The 18,883-nt window shown below is 35.9% G+C and overlaps 1 protein-coding gene across 2 annotated transcripts in view; it reads left to right on the plus strand.

Annotated features, from left to right (window-relative positions):
- The first annotated feature begins 260 nt into the window (after window positions 1-260).
- The window catches only part of LOC131060682 (uncharacterized), a 35,368-nt gene continuing 16,745 nt past the window's right edge, over window positions 261-18,883 (plus strand). Inside the window, exons 1-2 of one of the 2 annotated variants that reach the window (XM_057994003.2) lie at window positions 261-617; window positions 13,836-14,044. In XM_057994003.2, coding sequence (XP_057849986.2) covers window positions 338-617; window positions 13,836-14,044 — 489 coding nt within the window. In that variant the 5' untranslated portion in view covers window positions 261-337. The remainder of the gene's footprint in view (window positions 618-13,835; window positions 14,045-18,883) is intronic. The other variant, XM_059207540.1, reaches the window with a different exon arrangement.

Raw genomic sequence — 18,883 nt, forward strand, 5'->3', positions numbered from 1 at the left:
AAATTTAATTCTAGTTATTCTTTTACACTCCATCATAAAAGTTATCGTCCTAATTCTCAACCTCCAAACAACATCCTAAATAGATTGAATGCATATTATATCATTTTTCATATCGAAATAACTTATACCAAGTTTATTTAACTAGAAAATTATCAGCATACCCATTGAAACTAAACTATGGGTCCAACTATTGGGTCCCGCCAATTTACTCTGGTGTCGTATACACATTGTATATATGCCTCATTTGCTATATAAGCGGACTGCGAAATGCAATCCCGCCAATCTATTTTGCTTTAACAGGCTTTTCTTATCTTTGTGCAATTCAAAAGATGCGAAAATGGAGCCAGGGTTAATAGCAGTGGATGAATGGAATTGCAACAGAAAAGCGTATTTTCTAACTCATTTGCATTTAGATCACATCGATGGCTTTTCTTCGAAATGGCGAAGAGGCCCTCTTTACTGTTCCGCTTTAACCGCATCCCTCCTTGCCATAAAATTCCCAGCATTTGACAAAACACTAATACACATTCTGGAGGTGGGATCGCCTTCCCTTGTATCTCTTGGTTCTGTTGAAATGCTGCTGGAAGTCACCCCAATTGAAGCTCATCACTGCCCAGGCAAGATTAATTATGAGCTGTTTGTTTTTCCATGGGAAATTAATGGACTATTCTTCAGCATTTAGTTTTTTTTTTAATCAGTAAATTGTATTAAGCATTGAAATTTGTAAGCAGTAGTTATTATTATTTTTCGGCAAACTTGATGATATTTATTTGATAAAAATCCATAATATATAGAAATCTCTTTCTTATGTTGAATAAAGGCTTTAAGATGTTAATACGTTATCATTATAATCATATTTCTGGGAAGACGCTACCTCTCTTCCCAATGGTTATTTTTAAAAGACCGGTAAGGACTTGAATTTAGGGCCCTTTGTGCTTTGTGGTATGGCTTGTTTTGTTGCAACACCTTCCATCGAGTGGCAGTCCTGGTCCAGTGCTTTGAGGTGTGGCCATGTTTTCTTGCAACACCTTCCATTGAGTGACACTCATGGACCCATGTTTTTGAAGTGTGGCTTGATTTCTTGCCATGCCCTCATCAAGCTATACCTCTGGATTGGGGGTCCTGATGTTATCTGTGGTTCTACTAGCACTTAAGCCTAGTATCTTTCATTTGCATGGTTGGATACTCAACCAGCAAGCTACTCATTCCTTTGCAAGTCAAAGCGTAGATTGTTCTTCCAATGTCCCCTGTTGAGTCAGACTTGTTTGCTTGAGGCTTCTAGTCTGACTTTGATACCATATTAATTTTCATGATATAGCTACAACTTGAACCTAGGATCTCTTGCTTACATGCTGGGGGTGCCCTACTACTGAGCTGTTAGCCCCCACTTTGTTCTCTATAGTATCAATTGTTCTTCTTTGTGCTTTGGGCTCCTAGTCTAGCTTTGATGCTGTATTTTTTCAAAAGGTGATGTCAGATTTGATTCCGGATTCTTTCATTTTCATACAAGGGTGTTTTACACAAACCTAATAGTTCCCTTTTTGTTGAGATTGTATATTGTTCTTCCAATAAGTCACTTTTTGTTTGGGAGCTTTAGGCTGGCTCGAATGCTATGATATTTCAATGGATCAGCTAGTTTTTGAACTGAGGATCTTTCCATGACCATGCTTGGAATGTTGGAGTGGTCTATCACTTGAGCTATTGGCTCCTTTGTGCTTCAAGCCTTGCCTTGTTTTCTTCAACACCAGCAAAAACAGTGAAAAAAAGCCTTCCACAATTCATCAATAAGGATAAAAACCAGGTGCTCCATCTTCTTGAAATTTGGAAGAAGATAAGAAGTTCCATAAACATAGTTGTGCCGTTGGCAACCACAATAACAATTCACAGACTATTTAGTATGGCCTTATATTAGCCATAGGAATCACTTTACATCTTGCTGAGGTATTTTGGTAGAGGTTTCAAGTAACCACTGTAAATTCCCCCCATTTTGCATACATTTTTACATGGTTGTCACACCAAATCTGACAAAAACCATCTAGGATGTCCTAGAATAGAAAGATCTTAAAATTTATTCCAAGGCTCTCTCAAATTGTCCCAAGTAGGGGAACAATGTCCAAGATGCAATTTACTAATCGCCTCAAATTGCTTGCCTACATCACAATATAAAGTTAAACAATAGGACAATAGAGGAATCTTCCACGATGAGTTTGGTTTTGCCCTACAAATTGCAACTATTAAAAAATATATATGCTATATCAACAACATCAACATGTGCATATTTTCTTTTAAAGTTGTATTTTTTTTTTTAAATATTTTGCTAATGTTGATGGGGTAATTGACAATCAAAAGAAAGGATGCCAGCTAAATGGGAATTCCCCCAATTGATTTTTTAAATTTGAATATTTTGTAGTGGCAAAACACAATGTGTAGCTTGTTGGGGCTGGTTGCCCCTTGAGAGATTTGAATGGTACTTTCAAAGGAGGCAAGGTGTTATTTCTAGCAAGATTTATGAGTGCTGAATTTGAAGTGTTGTCTTTGCTAGAAGACTTAAAATTAACAACATAAAACTCTATTAAGAAAATTGTGGTGGAAGAAGATTTGATGTTGGTTATCTATTCAATGTTTAAGTGTAATACTTAAAATCTAGGTTGCCGGTTTGGGTTCGAAGAACTGGTATGCCGGTACGACAAAAATTTGAAAAGGGGTTTGGGTTCGTTTGGGTTAAAACATGTAATTTTTTTTTAATATATATATATATATATATATATATATATATATATATATATATATATATATTTTAATATTTGAGCAGCCTATAAGCATGAATTAAGATTAGCATGTCACATAGCATCATATAAACAACAAAACAAACATAAACTTGTAATCATAGCATCACGATCATACCATAATAGCATATCATATACATCAAGTTTAATATCAAAATGACAATATTCAAGTATCATTGTTTCAACTTTCAACAATTTAAAGTTCAATCATCAAATGGATTCTCTAAATTTCTAATTCATCATCCTCCTCCTGATCCTCCTCCTTCTCATCATTGACATTGACATTAGATGAGCCAATGCCACTTGCAGTTGCACTATAAGTTTGCTCGATATCTGAGTCATCAAGTGTTAATGCAAGAAGCTGAGAAGTGGGAGCATCCAAATCAATATGCTTTGGCTCTATATCCCACATCTTCGTTTCCCCTTGGGTGTAGTCACGTTGTTTGTGTGAAAAAAGACGTAGGTTGGAATGCACATATATTAAATTCTTCGCTCTTTTTGATAGCAATCTATTGCGCTTTACTGAGTGGATGAAAGAGTACGTGCTCCAATTTCTTTCTGAAGCAGATGAACTAGCAACCTATGATGACAAAGTAAGCAATTAAAGTTATTCATTTATAAAATTAAAATTAAAAATTACAAGCAACCTATGAAGACAAAGTAAACTATAAATAAACTTGTGATAAATTTTAATTAATTAAACTTACTTGTGATAAAACTTTGATAGCAAGGGGTTGTAGGTGTTGGAAGCATGTGCCATTGAAGTACCACCAACTATGAGCATCCTTCTTGGATCTATGGCGAAGAGCATCTTAGACCATTCCCATTTGCAAATTCTATGAACTCATTTGTAACAGTATCTCACAAATCATCATCGGGATATAGTCTAAGAAATGCTGCCTTGTACCCATCAGATACTTCTAGATCTCTCCATGGTGGAATCCTTCCTGGTTTATCAAGAAATTGATTGCCATAATACTTTGGTGTCAAGGCATAGGCAAGAAGATGCAAAGGAGTGGTCATCTTATTCCACCTTTCAACAACAATTGCTTCCACTTCTTTGAAGAATCTTTCATTGGGGTCTTTCTCTCTTTCATTTATAGTGCACTTCATTTTTTCAAGCATTGAGTCAATGCCATCATAAATCTCACCAATGCAAGGCCTATCCATGTCGGTATAGTGAATCATGCTCATAATGGGCTCAATGATACTAAGGAGATATGTCACAAGATCCCACCAGTTCTCATTCAATATTCGGTCCCTACTTTTTGCTGCCCTCTCATTGCTACTTTGCTTCCATACAGTCCAATTGGTGCTGATCACCATATTGCATAGTGCCACTCTAACTTTCACAAGTCATCTTAAGATGATTGTGTTTGATGCAAAACGGGTCTCAGCAACCTATAAAATAAATTAATGCCAAAATGATCAAAAAATAAAGCCAAACTTTAAAGAATAATACACAATATAGCTTACACAATGATATTATGAACATTGAAAATAAAAAAAATCAGAAAATGTAAAATTAAATTACTACTTCACTTGCCTTCAATAGCTCCAAATTCGAAAAGGATTTAAAAATCCCTTGAGACATGTGGTGGTTTGTGATGAACATCTGAATGTCCTCAACCTTTGCATACACATCTCTGATCCATTTTATTTTAGTCTCAATCCTTTGTAGCATAAGATTGAGTGAATGTACCGCACAAGGTGTCCAAAAGATGTGATTATAATGTTCTTCAACCAACAAACCAACAACTCATTTTTTGCATTGTCTGTTATGACTTGGATAACATTGCAGGGTCTCGCTGACTCAATGGCAGAGATGAGAATACCTGCAATAAATTGGCCATCTTTTACTTGGCCCTCACAATCCACAACTTTCAAAAACATTGCCCCTTTAGGGGACACCACTATGACATTGATCAAGGGACAATTTTTAGAATCTTTCCACCCATCTAAAACAATTGATACACTAGTCTCAGCCTATGAATCCCTTATGGGTTTCAATGCATCTTCAACCCCCTTCACCTCTTTCTCCAATAATGTTCCACGTACCTTCTCATAACCTGGGCCCTTATACCCTCTTGGAGCTTCATTAACACATCTCAACATTTGCTTCCAATATGGGGAGCGAACAACATTGAAAGCCAACCCATTTGCATATATGCACCTTGCTACATCTTGGTCAACAATGTCTCGACTCTCATTTTGAAATGCGGTTTCTAAAAGCCCCTTTGTTCTTTTGTGTGACAAGGGTGCTTCACTTTGAGGTTTAGCTGTGGAAAAGAAGGGGTGGTCTTCTACTACAACATCGGGATTAGATGGGGCTTGCATTCCCCTTGTTTTCTTTAGTGCGGTTTGATTCAATTTGCGAGCTTCTCTCTCTTCTGCCTCCTCATGCTCCCTAATATATTTCATCACCGTCTCATCTGGTATAGGTTTACCATCTTTTGTATGACATTTTTTCTAAGTTACCGGTACGTCTAGGTTTTGACCTGGATTCGGGTACGATTCGAATCAGATTCGGATTCGAACTGGAATCCCTGTGGAATCGAACAGGGTTCTTGCATTTGCCCTCTGAAACGTATCCGCGTTTTCAACCATGAATCCCAACGTATTTGGAATGACGTGGCGTTTATTTTTCGATTCTGTGGCGTTTTTGACGAGTCAATGTTGAATGTGGATTTCGAGGGGTTTTTTTAGAACAGATGCAAGCATAGACGACGCAGCAAGGCGACGCACAACGAGGGCAGACGAGGGGAGGTGACGCACGATGAGGTCAAATGAGGGCAGACGAGGGCAAAGTAGCCACCTCCCAACGAAGATTCACTCTTCCATCCATTCGAATAGCTTCTTCCCGACGGAGATAAAACCAAAGTTGTGTTCGACGGAAGTGTTTTAACTTTAATTTTAGGTTTTTAATTTACTAAAATTTTATTAAATTTAATATCGTTTATTATTATTATTAACATTAAGAAGCTTACAATTATTTTAATGAATTCTATTGTTTATTAAATTTAAACTTAAATTAGTTATATTAAATTATATTAATTAATATTAAATTAAATATTATTTAATATTTATTGTTAATTTAATTATTTTTATTATTATTATACATGTGTTATTTTATGAATGACCTAATAAGTAGTATTTATATTAACAGGTTTTGAAAAATAGTGATAGGAATATAGTTTTACTTTTATTTTGTTAATATTTATTATTAATATTTAACATGTTTAAAAACTCAATAATATCAAATAACTTTATATTAATATGGTATTAAGATAATAGTTCATAAACTTATAAATTTAATATAATATAGATTTATATTATTATGACATTAAAGTTTTAGGTATTAAATATGTATATATTTATGATTTCATATGTTTATTAAAGAGGCGTACCCAAAACGTACCCAACCCCCTCCAAAAAAATTGACGTATCCGCGTATCGAAACTACGTACCCGTACCCGTATCCGTACCCGATTCGGTAACTTAGCATTTTTTGATGTCTCTTCCTTTTATTCCACACAAATGGCCTACCACTCGATAATATGAACTATTACGTTCTATACCACATCCTTGGGATTTCCAACGTAATCCCCCACTTCCTGGAAGTTGTCTTATAATGTCAACATACTTCCATAGGGGAGAATGTGGATCATTTCTTTGTTTTGATTGTTCATTTGTGCCAATGGAGGAAGAGGTGTTGATTTTAGGCAATCAGATGTTAATCTAGTTACTTAAATTATAAACAGACTGAGAATAAGCAGAAATAATAATAAAAGCACAAAACACAAGACACATATACCTTGGGAAAACCTCCCTCTTGGAGGAAAAACCTAGCATCAAAGATTCAGATTAGTTCCTTTATTCATAAGCAGATTACATGAATCAGATTACTTATCTGATTGAGTGCCAATCTAGGGCAGACTGAACCTAGTATATGTAGTTGTAGTATGTCTTCAGAGAGAGCAGAATATCGACACCACTTGAAGAAGGAGATCACTGAAGTATAGAGCACCACCTTGCCCAGCAAGTTGTCCAATGGATTCGCTCAAGGATTAGATAGACTTGCAACAGCATGAAGATATGGATCCCTCTCTACCTATTTGCTGACTGAATTTGCATAAGGCTAATGGCTCTTGAAAAGATGTTTGTCGTGTAGAACGAATCTTGTTTATAGACAAGATTCATGTTCAAGTTTTCCCAAGTCGGCTTTAACCAAATTTCCTTTATTTTACATATTTTAATTTGCACTTTTTGGCGCCCAATTTGGGGCCTACATAACTTTCAAGTTGTGACACGTTTCCTTTTGGGCGTAACCCTATTAGACATAAAATGCTTAACCACACGTTACATTTGGGGCCAACCCTATTAGACATAAATTGCTTAACTTTATTATAATAAGATAATATTTTAATTGCCACAAGGCAACATAAAAATATGATCCGAACTAGCTAACCTTTTCAACACTCCCTCTTAGCTAGAGAAGATTCTATGAATAATCTAGTCTCAAGGTGGCTACCACCATGGCTACTCCCATGGATGAAACAAATAATATGTTCACCATAGCTACTCCCAGAGGGTGAATGAACTCATCATGAAATTTCTTCCATGATACCCACCATACCTACTTGCAGAGGGTGGGACCACCATGCCTACTTGCAGAGGGTGGAATTTCTTCCATGATACCCACCATACCTACTCGTAGAGGGTGGGCCACCATGCCTACTCGTAGAGGGTGGAATTTCTTCAATGATGCCCACCATACCTACTCGCAGAGGGTGGGTCCACCATGCCTACTTGCAGAGGGTGGAACAAGGGCTTTCACCTCAAACTTCTCCCAGAGAAGAATGCATCACCACCATGCCTACTCGCAGAGGGTGGAACGAAAACTATTACACAAAAGATGAGGCTTCCTCTAAAGCTGAAAGAAACTGGCTCCCTCTGAGCTTGACAAGCTCCCTCTAACATTTCCTCCTTTTAGAAAAGGAAGTCTTCATTTGACCTTTGCTCCTCTTGAGATGTCCCTATGCCAACTTTTGAAGAGGAAGCAAGAGGAGTGGACTTGAATTTGCAATCCCGAGCAAAATGACCATTCTTGTCACACTTAAAGCACTGGATGTGAGATAAGTCCTTCCTTTTTGACTTAGGGGCAGGATCTGAATCTTTGTCTCTATCCCACTTCCTTCCTTTGCCTTTAACCATATGCGAAGCAAGGACTTGATTGTCTACATCTTAATGATGAGGCTCAATTCCTCTTGCTATCAATCGTGACTCTTCTTGTATGCAATCTGCTCTCAAACGATCGAACTTGGGAAGATTTGGTCTTGCACTAATTCCTTGAACGTAAGACTCCCAAAATGCCAGAAGACCATTGAGGGCTAGCATGGTCAAGTCACTGTCATCAACAACGTTCCCAATGGATGAGAACTGATTTCTCAAATCAGAAATCCTCATGAAGTATGCTATGACGGATTCACCTTTCATCATCTTGATTTGATGAAGCTGCTGCTTCAAAGCAAGGGCACAGCTGGTTTTGTTGATTTCGTACATCTCTTCCAATGTCTTGAACATTTCGCGGGCAGTCTTCAGATTGGAGATGATAGGTACAATATGATCCTTCACGGAGTCAACCAGCATTCTCTGAGCTTGAAAATCTTTCTTCCTCCATGAAGTCTTTTCCTCTTTTGCTTCAAGTTCAATGGAAGATCTCTCCACAAAGTTTGCAAGATCACTTCCATTTAATGCAAGCATGATTCAGAATCTCCATGACGTGAAGTTGGATGCACCATCCAATCTATCTTCAACCCCGAGACAGTTCAACATTTCGAATGAAGTAAAAAAAAGAGCAAATGAAAGAGGAGGAACAACTACAATCAATCTGATTACCCCTAATTCGAACTTGGCTCTGATACCATGTTAATTTTAGGCAATCAGATGTTAATCTAATTACTTAAATTATGAACAGACTGAGAATAAGCAGAAATAATAATAAAATCACACAACACAAGACACAAGTACCCTGGGAAAATCTCCCTCTTGGAGGAAAAACCCATCATCAAAGATTCAGATCAGTTCCTTTATTCATAAGCAGATTACATGAATCAGATTACTTATTTGATTGAGTGCCAATCTAGGGCAGACTGAACCTAGTATATGCAGCTGTAGTATGTCTTCAGAGAGAGCAGAATATCAACACCACTTGAAGAAGGAGATCACTGAAGTATAGAGCACCACCTTGCCCAGCAAGTTGTCCAATGGATTCGCTCAAGGATCAGATAGACTTGCAGCAGCATGAAGATATGGATTCCTCTCTACCTCCAAGTTCGCTGACTGAATTTGCATAAGGCTAACGGCACTTGAAAAGATGTTTGTCGTGTAGAACGAATCTTGTTTATATACAAGATTCATGTTCAAGTTTTCCCAAGTCAGCTTTAACCAAATTTCCTTTATTTTACATATTTTAATTTGCACTTTTTGGCGCCCAATTTGGGGCCTACATAACTTGCAAGTTGTGACACGTTTCCTTTTGGGCAGAGGTTCGCTGACTAAATTTGCATAAGGCTAACGGCACTTGAAAAGATGTTTGTCGTGTAGAACGAATCTTGTTTATATACAAGATTCATGTTCAAGTTTTCCCAAGTCAGCTTTAACCAAATTTCCTTTATTTTACATATTTTAATTTGCACTTTTTGGCGCCCAATTTGGGGCCTACATAACTTGCAAGTTGTGACACGTTTCCTTTTGGGCCCAGCCCTATTAGACATAAATTGCTTAACCACATGTTACATTTGGGCCCAACCCAATTAGACATAAATCGCTTAACCTTATTATAGTAAGATAATATTTTAATTGCCACAAGGCAACATTAAAATATGATCCGAACTAGCTAACCATTTCAACAAGAGGTAGATGCCATTCTAGTCCCTATGGCAAGAAATAATATGAACATATTCAAAATAAAAAATAAAAACAAAATAATGAAAAACAATTAATGTTTCATGTTTGACAATTTGTGAAACAAAAATAGTTGAAAAAAATGTTCAAAAACCTACCTCTTGCTGCCAATGGGAGCTTGCAAATGTGTGGAAATGATGCTGCAACTCTTGTTGAAGCTTCAAAAATTAGTCTTCAACTCCTATTTGACCTTGGAAGCCAAATTTTGTTCACCCTTTCTTCAACCTGCTAGCAAAAAACTTCTATTTGCAACACAAATGAGGAGAAATGAGCCAAGTTTATGTTTTTGAAGTCACTTTTAGGGTTTATTTTTCACTTTTTCACTGGCGGATTTAAAAAAAAAATTAAATTTTGCACATAAAATGTCTTTTTGGGTCGGTTGGCCGCTCGGGTTCAACATGGCTCGAACCTGGCTTGTGGAAAATGGACCCTGTCCGAACCACAGCTGAACCGGACCCAAACCCAGGATCCGAACCGTTCTAGGCCAGGACCAAGGGTCTGAGGGGGCAAACCTGGTAAGCTAGCTTAAAATAGATAGTATTCTTAAAGAGGTGTTAGATTTGGAGCTTAATTTTGTATTGGTAAAATTTCAACACTATTTTAAAGAATATATAGGCTAGTAGATCTTTTGGCAAATATTGAGTTGGTCAATCTCCTCTCTTTTCTGTTGCAAGTGATGACATAGAAGGTTCTAACATCACCTTTGGCTTTGGATAGCAAAAACACCTAGTCCATGCACCTAAGGCAAATTCAAGATTGGGTTATATTTTCTCAAGATCCTCTATTTTGGTTGTGGAACCCAAAAATCATATATGGTGATATTGTAGAAAGTTATTGTTGATGGTCTAAATATTTGTTTAGGATAAATGCACTATGCATGGACAAACATGGAAAGCTTCACAGATGTGGGATAGGTCTATAACTCAAGCTTTGGGATTACAAGGTCGATTCTTAGTTTATTCTACTCAAATCTAATTACCAGAATAACATAAAGGAAAATATTCATGTCAAATATATTTTCCTTTACAATCAAAATGAAGCTTTGCAACATATGGTGTAGTAATCAAGAGAAATAATAACAATAAAACATATATGCATTAGACTAATTCATGCACATAATTTAGAATTTCAAGAATAATCTTAGATTATACTTTTGATAATATTGAACATTGACATACAATGTTAACTAACTCTAGACGCATGCATAGAGGTTGCCCCATTTGATTACAAAAGAAGTGAGAAAATGTCTTACATACAAAGCTCAATAGCTCATTTACATGAAATAGGTTTTTAATTAAAAATGGCCATGTAGGCCACTATATATTGCAAAATACCAAACCCACAAAGAAATTCCCTTTGTGCACACCCCCCAAGAAAAAAAACCAAAAATAAGAGCATTTGAAATTTGAAACTTGAGGCTGAGAGTAGGGATAACCTTGCAAATCTAATGTCTTGAATGCCCTTAAAGGTAGCTTGAGCACCTTAGAAGGATCGAAAGTTTCAATGAATTCTACAGCTAGTAGTGCATAGGCCATTATTGGTTGGTGAATTATCAAGTTTTGGACAATGTAAGGAGAGGTAGTTGGGCATGAATGCAACATTGTATGGACAAGCTAAAATTTGAAATGGATGAGCCAATACTCCCATTCGATTCGTTCCTTAAACATAGAATTGCTTGGGATGTTGAGAAGATGCTATGGACACCAAAAAAGAGCTGTCAAGTGCCGTTGTTGTTGATAAACACCAAGAAATAGCTTTGCACCTTGTTGACAATCACATAGAATCCATCACAGCAAGATTAAATGGTTTGTGTTGCTCCTTGATGAATGATTTTTACCTTTTCACTTGAACTCTTTGGAGCACACCACATGGCACTTGTTAAAGGGTTGTGAACAAAGTAGAACAAAAGAATCAATTTGGTGGTGGGCGTTGCTAATAACAGATACATAGTTCAAAAGAGAATGAGCGCATCAAATAATGTGGCCCAATGGTGGGACTTGATGCCAAAACTCAAGCTGCTGCATAAAAAAACCATCACATAGCACTGAATGAAGTTAACGTGGCATGATTGAATGATCTGTGCTCATTGAGACTACAACATTTACTTAACGACCTTGTGTGGGCCACAAAACTACAAAACTCAAAGGAAGCCAACAAGAGTGAAACTCGAACAAGTTAAAAAGAAGATCTATTGCTTGTAGTGAATAATTCAATATGACATAATTTTTCACTGTTTAAAATTACGATACATTTTAAATCAAATAATAGTTTCAATCAACTTTTGAATTCTAGAGAAACCAATCAGCAACCCATTTGTAATGAGAGCTAGCATTCAGCAGATATTTGGCCATTGTTCTAACGATTTAGAGCAGATTTAGTGGAAGGATACTATGTCTTCTCACGTGCTAACATGTGTGATAAGCACACAAACATCCTCCCCAACAATCGCATTCATTGATGCTAGTTATTTTCCTTGAGTTGACTATGCTATTTTTCATTTTTGTGTTGGTGAGTGTTTCAGTTGCTTTTTGCCTTTGTAATCCATTGCTTTCTTCTTTGAGATCTTTGAAAAATAGTGGAAGGATTCTTCTATTTTTAGGTTTCTTAGTAAGAAAGGGAAATAACATGATGTTGCTCCTTATAGTGTTCTTATTTCAAAATCTCAGATAAGAGATTGAGGAATAACTCTAGTATAGAAGAAGTGTCATATTGGAAATGATAAATAATGTCCTTGGGGAGGATAGTTTAGTAAATTGAGTAAGATTTCAGGTCAACTCAACATCCATGATGAAGTTTGGGTAACTTTGCAACTAGGCTTTGGGGTAACTTTGCAACCAAGATTTGGAACATGTGCGAGATTTTGAACAATTCATTCTTTGGGGATAGGTTTAGGACAATGGGGACTGTTGTATAGGCTTCTAGATTGTAGGGTTTGGAACACCTATAGGTATGACTTAGGAGTAGATGTGCACACGATGTCTCTTTAAAAAGAAATTCAAGAAGTGTATGAGTAATTGTTGGGGTTGAAAGATTATGGCTACGGCTTGGGTAGCTGTATTAAAGGGTTGTTATTGCCAATTGAAATGGAATATTGGGGTTGGAAAGCTTGGAGAATTTACAAGTTACAAATGGAGGGCTTTAGACTCTCACAAAAAGAGTAGAAATAGAGCTTGAGTATCAAATTTCATGGTTCTCAAAGGGGTAGGCAAGAGCCACACATAGATATAATAGATCCAAGTTCTTCATCTCTTGTCAGGCTGTCCATCTCTCCTCTCTCTTTTTCTTGAACAAGCTTTGTTCTTATTGACTAATAGGCTTGGAGTTGGCCTGATTTGGGTTGCTTTGTCAATGATCTTTGGTTTGTTAGTTTTTTTCTATATTTGTTTTATCTTCCTGGTCTTAGGTGTGTAGTTCAAATATGTTGCGGGTAGCACTTCATATTTCTAGCTTTTGGTTGACAAAGATACCATTTGAGATTTGAGGATTTTCTTTTTTTGGTTACTTATCCACAATTAATTTTTTTAAATTGTATATTTGAAGGATTATCTAAAGCGTATGTGCTTGGTCTACAATAATACAAGGAATACCTTGTTGAAACTGTTGTCTTTTATCTTTTCACCTTATATGCTTTACCATCAAGGGTCTTCGATGAGGGCCACTTTACCTATCAAAAAATAAAGTGATTAGCCGAAGAATTTATGCATATTAAAGAGATGTATTTTTCTCAATAGAATAGGTCACCATAGAATTTATACTAGTAAAAAGTAACTCCATTCCATTTGATTTTTCATTATTCTATTCTAGTAAAAAGATTCACAACATGATTGTAATTGTGAAACCATTTCCATCACTTATAATCTTTTACAATAACTTTTGATGGATAGATTTGTCATAGGAATTATTAGATTTAAAAAATCACCATTTTGTATTAACTTGTCATATATTTTTGCATTAAATAAAATTTTCAAAGATTTATGCCAATAAAAACATTTTTTATTCCTTAAGCTTTTTTGGCTATTTTCAATTACATTTAGATTAAATAATCTTGTTTTGATATTCAAATTAAATTTGAGTGTCAAGCAGGTGCTGTTATGTATTTGTTTCGTGGCAAGTCCGGATGTGAATTGTACACTGGTGATTTTCGTTGGGAGGTCCAGGGTCAGAGTTCTAGGATTGGTAAGGAGCAACTCCTTACTGCACTTGGTGGAGAAAAAGTCCTCTATCTTCATCTAGACAATACCTTTTGCAATCCATGCTTTGAGTTTCCTCCTCGTAGTGTTGCAGCCGAGAAGGTGAAGTTTATTTTAATTTGCTTTTGTTACATCTATGTCAGCTGTTCAAATTGCACATTTTGAGAATTTCACTTTTTTACCTTTTTGTTTATCTCAAAATCGAGATGATATGACTTAAATGCCCTTCATTAAAAATTGCCATGTAGGATCTATCAAGGTTTGTCTATTTGTTTAGAAGATTACTCTTGTGGTGTTCTTTATAATTTTTTTACTTGATCTGAAATTGCTACAGGAAATAAGTATGCGAAATATTGTAATGTGCATGAAATAAACACATATTACATGAGTTAGCTTGTTAACCTCACATTATTGATCCTAAACATTATGGCAACCTAGGGATTCATACATGACCTTCATTAAAAAAATGTGTAGTGTAGACTGTCTCCCCCAATTGCTGCAACAAATGCTTATCAGAGGCAAGTTTTTGTTGAGAAACAAGGTGAAGAAAGATTGCAATATTAACTTTCTTATGTGATTACAAATCTGAAAAAATTCTCAAATCTGAAATGAACATGTGATTGCACCATTCAACATAAAAATAAAATCAACCATACCAAAAGAGACACCAGTTTTATGTGAAGAAACTCTTTTGGGAAAAAACTCCTCTAGAGAATGAGGGCAAGTATATTATTATTTTTCAAAAGAGAGAACACCACAATAATACACTTTGCTACACTTCTTCAATTGATGCCGGAACTACTTTGAAACAATAAACAACTATGCCTTGGCTCCAATTTATAGTCAAATGGGAGAGGAAAAACCATTGCTTTTCCAAAACAAGGGGCCAAAACCACTTGCAAAACCCATGCTTTGGAGAAAAAATAGCCAATGGACATAATAAAATGATAAATAACTCTTCAAATGACTCCTCCTGGGTGCCAAACCAAAATCCACTTAGTCTTTACACATTCCGAGTGCTTTGTAGCTTGTAGTGAATATTCAGATTACCAAATGGACACCTTTTCTCCTCCCAAACTTGATCTCCTTATGCATGACCTTCATGTCTCAATATGGACATGGGAAGGAGTATACTTTATCCACTTTGATTTATATTTATCACCTCTTCATGTTCACCTCTTGAAAATGCAATTACAGATAGCCATAAACTACAAATATTTAATAGATTCAGGGGCTTCATTTCATGCTACACCCCATAGAAATTATTTTATAGATTATGTCCAAGGAGATTTTGGACAGGTATATCTGGGTGATAATGAACCTTTCCAAAATATTGGAAAGGGAAGAATAAAGTTAAAATTGTAAAATGGAAATCAATGGTTGCTACAAGATGTAAGGCATGTTCCAAAACTAAGAAGAAACTTAATTTTAGCAAGGCAGCTTGGAGTTGAAGGCTGTGTAGTTACATTTACGGATAAACTTTGGAAAGTTATCAAAGGTGCATTAGTAGTTGCAAAAGGTTTAAAGGTAATAACTTTATATTTATGCATTGGTGATATTGTTTTTCCTACCCTCATTGTTACAAAAACTGTTGTGGGAAAAACTACAGAGAAAGCTACAGCCATTGTTGCAGGAATAGACACAGAGACAACAAAAAGTGCAGAGGCAGCTACATCCGTTGCAACAAGAATAGAGATAGAGACAACAAAAACTACAGAAATTGCTACAGCAGTTGCAGCAGAGGCAAAATCAGCATTGTGGCACCATAAACTTGGGCATACGAGTGAGAAACATATGAAAATTCTTTACTCTAAGAAGTTGCTGCCAGATCTAAAACAAATTAACATGGATTTTTGTGAAATTTGTGTATATGGGATGCAAATCGGTAAGATATCTTAAAGATGGAAAAACAAAATAAAATTGAGAAATTGGAGCTTGTGCATGTGGATGTATGGGACCAGCTCAAGTATCTTCTCTTGGAGGCTCTCATTATTATGTCACTTTTATAGATGATGCAACTAGGAAAATATGGGTGTATTTCCTAAAACAGAAATCAGATGTATTTGAAAGTTATAAAAAATGGAATAAACTTGGTTGAAAATGAGATAGGGAAAAGATTAAAGTGTCTTAAATTTGATAATGCAGGTGAGCAATGCAACAAAGAATTTGAAGTTTATTGTTCATTTAATGGAATTCGTAGGCAAAAGACAGTTCGAACAACTCCACAGCAAAATGGTGTGGCTAAGAAAATGAACAAATCAATAATGGAGCATGCACGGAGCATGAGATTGAATATTGGGCTGCCTTTACATTTCTGGGCAGAGGTTTTACATACTGCTGTGTATTTAATTTATAGAGGACCTTTAGTTTCTTTGGGTTGTGGTATTCTAGAGGAGGCATGGACAGATAAACCGTTGAGTTATTATTTTCTTAAAACTGTTGGTTGTGATGCTTTTGTCCATGTTGATATTGCATATAGAACCAAGTTAAAAGCCAATTCTAAAAAATGTACCTTCATTGGATATGGAAAATCAGAAAATTATTAGAAGTCGAGATGTTATATTCAATGAAAAGGTTTTGTATAAGGATTAGCTGCAGGAAAAGAAACAGAGACAACAAAAGAAAGACTGTGGTGTTGGATGCTATTCTAGAGAGTAACACTCTGTTGGTACTTAATGCTCAGCAACAACAAGAAGTACCACAAACTCTTGCAACTCTTAGACGTTCTACAAGGTTAAGTAGACCTCCGGAAAGATTTTCTCCTTTATATTCTATTTTATTAATTAATGTTGGTGAATCAAAAGGGTATGAGGAAGCACTACAGGTGGATAGCAAAGAACAATGGGAGCAAGGAATGAAAGAAGAAATGAATTCCTTACTGTAGAATCAAACTTGGGATTTAGTCAAGGTGCCTGCAGGAAAAAAAAGCTTTACGAAATAAATGGGTTTATAAGCTGAGGCAAGAAAAGGTATAAGGCTAGACTCGTGGTAAAAGGATTTGCCCAAAAAAAGGGTATTGATGTTGATGAAATGCTTTCTCCAGTTGCCAAAATGACTTCTATTAGAACTGTTCTAAATATTGTAGCTGTAGAAAATTTGCATTTTGAATAGCTAGATGTCAAAACAACATTTTTCTGTGGGGATTTGGAAAAAGAATTATATGTACAACAACCACAAGGTTATGAGGTTAGAGGTAAGGAGGATTTAGTGTGCAAATTCAGGAAGAGTCTATATGGCCTAAAACAATCACTCCAACAGTGGTATAAGAAATTTGATAGTTTTATGGCTGCACAAGGTTATAGTAGATGTGATTCTGATTTTTGTGTTTATTTTAAGAGGATGCATGACGGTAGCTATATTTTCCTCTGTTTATATGTTGATGACATGCTTGTTGCCGGTTCAAATATGAAGCATATTAGTGGATTGAAAAAACAGTTAGCACTGTCATTTGCCTAAAGGGAGATGGATTCCCTTTAGGATTTTCCCAACATTCCATCCACACTTTGAAGCACCTAGGAGATCATACAAGGTGCATTGAGCCTATCTGTCAAACCCAGGAGCTCGTTAATGGCACCCGCCATCTGGCCTTCCAGCCTCACTTGGGGTTATCACTACTTGAATGGACCTTTTTGCAACTTGCCCTCCTCATATGTCCTTCCTCCCCTCCATAATGGGATGGTGGATTGGCTATAATCTTTTAAGGAATCTTCATCATCGTTAATTATATATATGTATATATATATATTAACGATAATATGTTAATTACATCCATTTCTATGTGGATGACAAAATAACAAATCAGTAAGATCATGGTCTATGCATTATGCATCAAAGCCAAGCACTCATAGGGACTGTATGCTGAATATCATTTATTTATTCAGATTTCTACTTGATCCCCTTTCTCTTCCCTTTGTAAACTAGTCATAGCCTTCACTAGGATGAAGTTGATGCACATATAAATCTGCCAATGTAATTTTGTTTCACATCTACTTATAGGTCTTCTCATAAACTCTCATAGGTTTGCTCATAAATCTTTTTTAAGTCTGCTTCTTTCTGTCTACTTATAGATCTCTTTAAATCTGCTCATAGGTCTCCTTTAAGTTTGAATCTTATTCACTTCATCTCTCATATATTCTTCTTTTGTAGTCTGCTCTAAGTCTGCTCCAGTTCCTCTTGGGTGCAGATGAACTAGCAATCTATGGAGACAAAGTAAAGAGATAGAGTTGTATATTATAAAAATAGAAATAAAATTAAAAAACTATACAGAAAAGTTGAGACTTTAAAGACTAAAATATAAAAAATTATTAAATTTGTGATAAAATTTCGATTGCCAAGGGTTGTAGGTTTTAGAATTTTTGGCCATGGAAGTACCACCAATTGTGAGCATCCTTCTTAGACTTAGCACCAATTGCCTCAATACATTGACCATTTGAGTGTACAAAATTAATGAACTCACTTATGACTGCATCTTGCAAATCAAGATAAGGGAAGAGTCTATCAAATGATGTATTGCACTTTTCAACAACTTCAAAATCTCTATATAGGGCAATTTTTGTTCACACAAAAAGAATCTCAATGCTATAGTATTTGGACCCAATGCAAAGGTAAGAAGATATAGTGGGGTGGTCATTGTGTTCCATCTTTCTTCAATAATTGTGTGCACTTGTTTGATGAAAGTTTTTTCAAAGTTTTTTTTTTTTTGCATTTATGGTGTTCTTCATCTTCTCAAAGATTGAGTCAATGCTTTCATATATCTTGTAGTACCCCTACCCTAATCAATCTCTAATCTTGGTTTAATCTTGGTTAGTTATCGTAATTTAATGTTATAGTCAGATGTTTGATTTAACGCATAGCTGTTGATGTGGTTTCCACATTAGTTGTATGCAAGTTGTTAGTGTTCCTATTTCGTGGTATTGATATCGGACTAACGCTTTCATTAAA

This window comes from Cryptomeria japonica, chromosome 6 (genome assembly GCF_030272615.1).
Source record: "Cryptomeria japonica chromosome 6, Sugi_1.0, whole genome shotgun sequence".
In the NCBI taxonomy this organism is placed as follows: domain Eukaryota; kingdom Viridiplantae; phylum Streptophyta; class Pinopsida; order Cupressales; family Cupressaceae; genus Cryptomeria; species Cryptomeria japonica.